The following is a 9,699-nucleotide window of genomic DNA, read 5'->3' on the forward strand; positions in this document are numbered from 1 at the left end:
CACCTCAGCCTCCCAAAGGCGCGGGATTACAGGCTGAGCCACCGAGCCCGGCTCTGGTTTATATTTTTAAACCATAAAATGTTTTCAGTGAGTACTGTAGGCAGAAGTGCAGTCAAATTAATAGTTTTTTAAGATTATTTTTCCCTTATAATGATATTCTCTGAGAACTACTTTATACTGTTGTTGGTATTACTTGTTTATGGCTCCTTTTGTGTATCTTAATTTGCTTCTTGCTCTGTCCTATTTTGTGAACATGTAAAAGAATCTGAGTTTATTAATCCCAAATAGGTTGGGAATGTCTGGCAGCCAGATGCAGTAGATGTTCTTCAAGAACTGCTTTCAAAGAGAAAGGTGGAAATTCACATTATGGTAATTCATATTTAAAGCATATGTAGTTGGTTTAAATTATTTGCTATAAAATGTTATAACTAACATAGTTTGAGTAATTTTTTTGATGGTAAGCAATGTTATATATGTTCTTGTGTGAATATAAACTACTCATTAGCATAAGAGAAGTTACCACTTTCATTCCTAGGCTTGTTTTTAAAAAGCTTAGTTTTGAACACATTCCCAGGAAGTTTCATAATCATTAAAGTCAACAATTTGAAAGATTGTTTATTAACAACTTATTTTGGCACGGGGCAGGTGTTGGGAATATGCATAAACACGTATAGCAGTTTTCAAGATGTTGCTGTGTGTGTAGCACTGTGTCAGGTGCAGGTAGTAGTTCAGAGTCTGCCATGAGCCCTGTCCTCAAAGACTTTATCTAATTGTGAAACAAGACATAAATCTAAAAAATGTATACTATAAAGTAGCGCACCCAGAGCTAAGTGACAGGTGAAGAGAGTCTGTGTAGGAGGAGCTGTGAGATGGTGAGAAGTCAGTCTCCCTTAGAGAAAAGCCAGTCAAGTTCTCGTGCCTGGGAAATGATGGGCACAGAGCACTGGAGGAGTTTTGTAAGAAATGGCCCAACCCTGATGGGAATTATGAGGTTGTGCTGGTGGGTGAGGCTGGGGGGCGGGGCCAGCGGGTGGGCCAGCAGGGAGGTAATAGGGTTGCTTGCAGCTGTTGTATCTGAGACTCACATGAGAAGACAGGAAAGTGATGAGGAAAGCGTTTCTATCTTGAGGGGGCACATGCGACAGCGGTCTGTGTTGATGCTGGAGCAGATCAGTGTGAACTGCTTGTCTCTGCATTCTTGGCTAAACTAAGACCTCAGGCTCCCACAGCCCTGGGGCTGCCCTGCCGACGCGCCGAGCTGTCCAGTCTGGGCTCGGGCACTGCAGGGGCCTACAAGCGGCCCTCCTGGAGCCTCTGTTCACAGGGACATGGTGACATGGGGACGCGAGCCGGGAAAAAGAAGGAAAGTCTGGCGGTAGGGGTGCCGCCAGGAGCAGGCTCTGCTGTGTGCATCAGGGAGGGCCGCACGGAGGTACTTGAGTCCAGATCTCGAGCTCCCGGACAGAATGCAAAGTGCAGGCAAGCCCCTACACGAGGCAGGGACCAGAAGAAGCAGGAGCAGGCAGGGTCCAAACCAGAGTAAAGCTGGGAGTGGGGAGGAAGCGGGGAGAGCACGGTAGGGGGCCAGGGCTGGAGCGGGGAGAGGGGAGGAAGGGCGTCGGGGAGAATGGAGAAGGGGGGGAGGGAGGAAAAGGATTGGGGGAGAGGGGAGGGGCAGAGAGCAGGGAGGAGGACCAGGCAGGAGTGGCGAGAAGGAAGGGAGAAGGGGGTTGGAGAGAATGGGGAAGGAGCCAGGGAGCAGAGAGGGGGGAGGAGGGAGAGGGAGCCAGGGCAGGAGCAGGGAAAGGACTGGGCCAGGGGAGGAGGCCAGGGCGGGGAGAGGGATGAGGGGCAGGGGCCAGGCCCGCGGGGAGACAGCCTCTGCGGGAGGCGAGTGGCCAGCAGACACCGGAAGGGAGCAGCTCCTCGGCCTCTTCGCCAGCCAGTTTCAAAGTTTTGATGATTCCTGCTTTTACACTGTCAGTTTCCTCTGATTCCTGCCTGTGAGAAACACACTCACCTGTCCAAAATCAAAGAATGGACACGGAGAGACGGAGTACAGCAGAAGCGAGACTTTAATGGGGTATCTGGTAGGCAGGCATACCCCTGCAGCTACAGCAAGCATTTTATTCCCTAGCGTGCACACCCCCCCCACCCCCCGGGTTCCTTGTTCGTTGAGTACTGTGGGTTGTACAATCTTCCTGGATGTCGCCTAAGTTCCATTTTTTTCCCTCACAAGGTTATCCCTGGTTAAGTCTCTATTTTCTTAAGAATAGCGTGTTGTTTTCTCATTGGCCCATTTCCATCTCCTGTTTAGGAGCCTGCCAAGAGCTGGTGGCTGAAGATTGTTACATCCGCCATCTTGCTTAGACCGGCCTTGAAAATGAAGCATCAGAATGTTTCTTACAATGCTGTTCTTAGATTTTAATGAAACTTTATTTCTTCACCTCTTTTCTTCATCTTCTGTTTAGTATAAATTCTTAATGTCATCTAAAGGTGGTGTATCTAATGGAAGCTGTATTAGTAAGTTATTTTGTAGTAAATAGCTAGAAATAGATTTTACATAATCCAGGGTAGTATAATTACTGCCTCATAACCTGTCAAAACGCCAGCAAGAAAATTCTGTAAAATGACTCACTAGTCAGACTGTCTGGTAATACTGCAATTGACAGGATCCTAACTTCATATTTGCCGACTCAACATTTAGACATCAAATAGACTTTTATAATAATAATCGTTATTGAACTTAATAGGAATTACCAGAAAATCCATGGGAGAAATTATCTGTTCATCTTTACTTTGATGGAATGTCACTTTCTTATTTTATGGCACACTATAAATACTGTACTTCTGAACAGTCTGAGGAGGTATTGAAAGAAGTAAGTGAACTATTTTTCTATAAAAATGTAAACTATAGGAAAACAAATTCTGGTTAGAATTTATTTATACCTTATCTTAAATATGATTCCACATCTCTAATTCATTAAGTGTCTAGAGGACTTGTAAATTTTTTTGTGAGAAAGAAATACAGGCCAGGTGTGGTGGCTCACTCCTGTCAGACCAGTACTTTGGGAGGCAAAGGGAAGAGGATTGCCTGAGCCCTGAGATTCGAGACCAGCCTGGGCAACGTGGCCAGACCTCGTGTCTACAATAAATAAAAAAATTAGTGGGGCCGCATGCCTGTAGTTCCACTCAGGAGGTAAAAGGATACCTGAGCCCAGCAGGTCAAGGCTGTGGTGGCCATGAGTGTGCCACTGTACTCCATTATGGGGGACAGAGTGAAACCCCAACTCAAAAAAAATACACTGTATCATGCATCATAAATTATCTGAAAAATATATTAGTTACGTTAAGATTCAGTTAATGTTTGTGTACCTTCAAACCCAGTGCAATGCCTACATGTTATCCAGTGTTATTTCAATATACAGATAGATGCACATTTTAAAATCTGTATAGAATTCAATACCAGAAGAGGGCTCTTTTCCCAGATAAAATGTTTTTTCCCTTTAACTTGACATAAAAGCCGTATATTATAAAATTCCTCTCTTTTGCTTTCTCACTGGCAACTCAGGGCCACGTTTTGAGCTTAGCATCTGTAAATGGCCCATTCCTGTTGCCTGGTGTGTCTGTGTTTAATATCTTAAGAAGCATAATTAGCCTGTTACAGATATGGTTTCACATTTCAAGCTACTATAGATCCTTTATAGGAATAGGATATGCATCATAATATTAACATTTTATATCATAATATTTTTTATTTCTAGAGTTACAAACCAATTCACTGTTTAGGTTTTTTGTTGGTTTAAAGAGTCAGTCTTGCTCTGTTGCCCAGGCTGGAGTGCAGTGGTGCAATCATAACTCACTGCAGCCTTAAACTCCTGGGCTCAAGCAATCCTCCTGAGTTGCATAGTAGCCATGCCACTATGCCTGGCTAACTTTTTTCATTTTTTGTATAGATAAGCCTTGTCATGTTACTGAATCTGGTCTTGAAATCCTGACTCAAGTGACCCTCCTGCCTCAGTCCCAAAGTGCTGGGATTACAGATGTGAACCACTGTGTCCTGCCACCTGTTAGGTTTTTTTAAATATACATTTTGGTGATAGTACACAATCAAATATTGAGTGTTCTGTTCTATATAGAAAACAACTTTCTTATTTCATATAGAACTTGTAATGTTACTTTGTACTTGTAATCCTGACTGCTAACTTTTTCTTTAAAGAAGAGACGTGTATATATGTAAAAGGCATTCATCTACAAAGTGGGTTTTATAAAGATTACTTAGTCTCTCTCTTTTAGTTGTACTCTTCACTGTGAACAATTTAAAGGGACAGGTAAGAGCACCCACTCTTAGGATAAACAATAACCATTGACATGTGTTAGCAAAGTTTTGAGGATTCCTGTTGTCAAAAAATTAGTAAGATTACTCAGAATGTAGTTAATGTGAAATAACTAAATGAATGCCAGTGAGGACATGCAGCCAGTTTTTGTGGGGATGAAATATGAAAGTGTCTTAAAAAACAGTATTACATAGTCAAAGGTGGCTTTCTCGTTAACAATACTATATAATTTCAGAAACCAACAACAGATTACAATAAAAAGTATGAAGAGGAACAATGGGAAATAAGGTTTGAAGTAAGTAGCAATCCAAATATTTTGGAAACTTTGCACACTTCATAACATAAAGGATCTGATACAGGGCAGGAATAAGAGTTTTATTTTATAACAGCTTTATTGACATATTATTTATACTCCCTAGAATTCACTTTTTAAACATGTAATTCAGTGGTTTTTAGTATTATTCACTGATTTTTGCATCACTAATTACAGAACATTTCATTATCTCAAAGAAAAAGATTGCTGTGCTATAGCCACAGCAATCTTTCCCTATCCTGCCCTTCCCCTACCTCATGGCACCCACTTCTTCTGTCCCTGTGGACTTGCCTGTCCTGTAAATGGAATCTTAAGAATATGTGGTCTTTTGTCACTGGCTGTTTGCATAGCATTGTTTTCAAGGTTCTTGCATGTTGCAGCATGTGTCAGTCCTTTCCTTTTTATTACTAAATCAGATTCCATTGTATGGATAAGTTTTGTTTACTCATCATCTGTCGACACATGGGTTGTTTCCACCTTATGGTGATGGTAATAATGCTGTTGAGATTGTACAAGTTTGTGGATGCATTTTCCCTTCTCTTGGGTATATGCCTAGGAGTAGAATTACTGAGTCCCCTGGATAACTGTGTTTAACATTCTAAGGGACTCCAAGACTGCTTCCCAAAGTGGCAGCACCATCTTGCATTTGTGCCAATAACTTGCGAGAACCCCATTTTATCTACCTCCTCACAATGTCACCTCCCTCACTCCCTTCCTCCCGCTCTCCCTCCCTTTCTGTCTCTCTCTCATTGATTTTCAGAGATGGGCCTCACTGTGTTGTCCAGGCTGACCTCAAACCCTGGGCTCGAGTGATCATCCCTCCTTAGCCTCCCAATTAGCTGAAACTACAGGCACTCACCACCAAGCTTGGCTTTCAGTTTCTTTTCTTTTTTTTTTTTTTTAGTAGGAGTCTCACTGTCACTCAGGCTCGAGTCTAGTAGCCTGTTCATGACCACCGCAGCCTGGATCAACAATCCTTCCACCTCAGCATTCTAAGTAGCTGGAACCACAGGAGCATGCCACCACGTCTGGCTAATTTTTTGATTTACTGTAGAGACAAGTTCTCACCAAGTTGCCCGGGCTGGTCTCGAACCCCTGGGCTCAGGCAGTCCTCTCACCTCTGCCTCCCAAAGTGCTGGGATTACGGGTGTGAGCCACCGCACCTGACTTTCAGTTTCTTGATAGTGTCCTTTCAAACACCAGAGGTTTTTTTTTTTTTTTTTTTTTTTTAATGAAGTTCAGTTTATCTGTTTTTTCTTTATCATTTGTGCTTTTGGGTGCAGGAAGACTCTTAATAAGTACAACTTTGTAGTTTATTTTGTAGAATTTTATTCCTATGAATGAAATTCATGAAAATAACCTGTGCTTATTGTAAAGTACTTATTACTTTGTAACAAATTCAACAAAGTTTCAGCATTGGGTGGCAACTTTTTTCTGAATTTTTCTAGCTTTATTTTGCCACCAGTTTGAGAAGATTAAGTAATAATCAATTAACCTACAAATTAGAATATGATGCTTTTACTTCTTAAGATAATTAGCATGTTCTTTGAGAATAAAAAAAAAACTCTTAAGACATTCCTGGTATTTGCAGAAAAACATGCACCCAAATTTATATATATATATATTTGCTTCTAACAACTGCTAGGTGCTGTGATTCTCTTGGAAGTCACATAACTTTGGGATATTCCTTATATTTTCACAGAGCTTAAGAAAGAGCACACCTTTTTAGTATTTATTTATGATTAAATTTTATTCTAGCATTTAACCTATTATTTTAGTTTTTATCATAAAGTGCTTGTTCTTAAATGAGATACTGCAAAAATGTGTAAAGGAAGAAGGGTATGTTCCCCATGCTATGCCTCAGACACCCCTGTCCTGTTTGTTAGTAGCAGTTACTGCTGCCTGCTTGTTAACCATTTTTCTAGAAGTGTCTGGGTATATGTAGACTCATGCACATCAGTAAACGTCCGTGTATTTTTTTTTTTTTTTTTTTTTACACAAAAGTACTTTTTTTAAATTGGGGGACAAAATAATACTAAAGATCTGTGTTTGTCATCACATTTTGGCCCTGCCCCAACAAAGCCATCTGTGGTGTTCAGTATTGAAGAGTGCTTGCTTTCTGCTGATTGAAAGTAGATTGGCACCACAATAAATTTTTACAGTGTTGTAGCTTTTTGTAATTGTCATTCTGAAATTTGCATTTCTTTGTGGTGTTTTAGGAATTGCTTTCCTGTGAAGTAGAGACTCCTGTTTTACCACTGTATTTGTCTTCTTCGCTGCCTCCACCAGGAGAACTCTATGCTGTTGAAGTTAAGCATGTCGTCACCCCGGAGGAAGTATGTCACCTAAATGATTCCTTGGTGATTAAACACATAGCAGGGTGTCTTGGTCTTAAACACCAGGAGTGACTCTTCACTTCTCCATTTTCCTAACTTCCAGTAATTGAGAACTGGTGACCTCTAGTTGACCCACCCTATAATATCCTCTTTAGATATTTGTTAATATTTAAGGCAGGAGTTTCTTAAGCACCTGCTGGGTTCCCAGTGTTGTGTTGCTTTAATTTTATGTTTATATCAAGTATTCAGAGTTTTAAGGTGGAACCGTTTCCACCGATGACATCTTGAACATCTCACTCCCCTTCCCTATTCCTGCTCTGAGCATGGATGCTTTCTCCTGCCCTGTTTTCCACAACACCTAGCACCTTCAGACCCCTGGCGCCACTTTCCTATTCACTATGTTTGTCTCCCTCCCCCTGGAATATAACTCCATGAAGACTGTGTTGTTCACGGGTGAATTCCCAGAATCTAGAATAGTGCCTGATACATAGTAGGCACCCAGTTAATACTGACTAAATGAATGAATAAATGCACTAAGGAAAATTTGATTACTTGTTCTTGGCTAACGAGAGGAAGAAATCAATCACTTTGACAGCTCCTTCAGCCTTTTGTTTTGTTTTGTTTTGTTTTTTGAGTTGGAGTCTCATTCTGTTGCCCAGACTGGAGTGCAGTGGCCGCTCCCGGCCACCGCAGCCTCGACCTGCTGGACTCTGGCGATCCTTCCGCCTCAGCCTTCCAAGTAGCCAGAATTACAGGCATGCGCTACCATGCCCGGCTGATTTTTTGATTTATTGTAGAGATGAGGTCTCGCAGCCCAGGTGGGTCTTGAACCCGCGGGCTCAGGCAATCCACTCACCTCAGCCTCCCAAAGCACGGGATTACAGGCTGAGCCACCGAGCCCGGCCTTTTACACAGTGAGCCACTCTCATAGGCAAGGAGGATCTGCTCTCTAATTTCATCAGAGCATGGTTGTATACACTTCTTGTTGGTTTTTATAATTTTGTATTGGTCATTTACTGCAGCATCACAAATTACCCCAAACCTCAACACCCATGAGGGTCAGGAATCTGGGAGCTGCCTGAGTGCTCTAGCTCAGGAACTCTCATGCAGTTGCAATCATGATGTTGGCAAGAGCTGCAGCGTCCACTTCCAGAAAGATTAACATGGCTCCATCGGGGGAGACCTGTCTCATGCCAAGGCCTTTCAGGGTGTCTGCTCACAGCAAGGCTATGGCTTCCTGAACTCCCTGGCAGAATGTCACCATGACAGAAGTATGTATCTTCTGTAATATAGTGTTAGTCCCATACCCTCATGTCAGTCTTATTCTCTTGATCACAAGACTTGTGTGGTAGGATGTAGGGATGCACAAGGCATAAATTTCAGGGCCAAAGGTCACTGGGACCATCACTGGAGGCTGTTCTTCTGCCACAATAATTTAGTCCACATAAATATTAGAAATTCAGAATTTGAAAGCTTTTCCCTTCTTTCCTCCAACTAGGTGTATATTTGCCTTGGCTCTGTAGAATACTGTGATGAATATGCCCAGCATAGTGACACAGGTGAGAATGCAGTTGACGGGAAGCCAGAACCTGAGAGCCTCGATGATGCCCTGCAGAGGGTTAATAAAAATGTAGAGACATTTCCTCCTCCTATGGATTTTCGAGCAGGTACACTTAACCACTTTTTTAATGAAATTGACTATGTAACACAACTTGTTTTTTGTTCTCATGGGCTGATGAGGTTGGGCTGCTTCTAATGTTAACTGACATCTTCCTCATACTCTACATACATGACTTATTTGGAATCCTCAAGACACCCTGTAGACGACCTCTTTCCTGTTGTCTATCTGATGAGGAAGGTGAATGAAGAGTATCTCGCCTGCGGCACTTTCACTTTCCAAACTTAGGCTGTCTTAGAAAATTGCATAAAGATGGTTTTCTAAGTTTGAGGCTTCACCAGTAGTTGAAATTATGGAGAGTTGTCATTCAGACCTGAATGGCTATTCTCTTTATAAGCCACCAAAGATGATAATTTTGAGGTGGTGGCTCAGATTTTGTCCTGTTCTATCAGGACAGGTCAAATTCCTACTTTCTTTTTTTTTCAATTCATTCTTCTCACATTTATTAAATTAGTGTGATTTTTTCCTATGAGGAAAATGTGCCTAGTTAGTGCAGCATGTGAGACAGTGATGTATTCTTATTTTTAATTGGTTGTGACCTATTTTTTGCTGCTCTATAGCCCTTGCTGTTCCCTCTGCCTGGAATCTTCTTCCCCTAGACTGTAGGTCTCTGCTCAACTGCCCCTTGCTGAAGGTCTCCCTGACCACCTGTGTAAAGAAAAACCCACCCCCCTTCTCTGTCCCTTCTGCTCTTCTATTTAAAACAGCGCTGTGAGCAGGTGATTCTGTGTCACCAGTTATAAGGGCCTCGGCAGAAGCAGATGCTCATAAATACTGAATGAGTGAAAGAATAAGCTCATAATTTTTGAGGGGGTACACTTTATTTATAGTTTGGAATAAAAAATTCCTTCATTGTGTTTGTATCTCAAGGAAAATCACACAATCAATCTGCATAATGTGATAATTCACGGAGCTATACATATATTATGTGTGCATTTTGCTGAAGGTATTCTATACTTCAATAATATTTTATTTGTTTTTTTTTTTTTGAGTTGGAGTCTCACTCTGTCGCCCAGACTGGAGTGCAGTGGCCGC

The 9,699-nt window shown here is 41.9% G+C and overlaps 1 protein-coding gene across 1 annotated transcript in view; it reads left to right on the forward strand.

Annotated features, from left to right (window-relative positions):
- Nucleotides 1-9,699, forward strand: part of RNF17 (ring finger protein 17) — a gene marked incomplete at its 5' end in the record, with an annotated part of 96,872 nt that overhangs the window by 75,511 nt on the left and 11,662 nt on the right. Inside the window, 5 exons of the mRNA XM_008056623.2 lie at nt 289-369; nt 2,754-2,879; nt 4,573-4,632; nt 6,870-6,986; nt 8,485-8,653. Coding sequence (XP_008054814.2) covers nt 289-369; nt 2,754-2,879; nt 4,573-4,632; nt 6,870-6,986; nt 8,485-8,653 — 553 coding nt within the window. The remainder of the gene's footprint in view (nt 1-288; nt 370-2,753; nt 2,880-4,572; nt 4,633-6,869; nt 6,987-8,484; nt 8,654-9,699) is intronic.

This window comes from Carlito syrichta, unplaced genomic scaffold (genome assembly GCF_000164805.1).
Source record: "Carlito syrichta isolate Samal-C Ts95f unplaced genomic scaffold, Tarsius_syrichta-2.0.1 Scaffold302419, whole genome shotgun sequence".
Taxonomy (NCBI): Eukaryota; Metazoa; Chordata; class Mammalia; order Primates; family Tarsiidae; genus Carlito; species Carlito syrichta.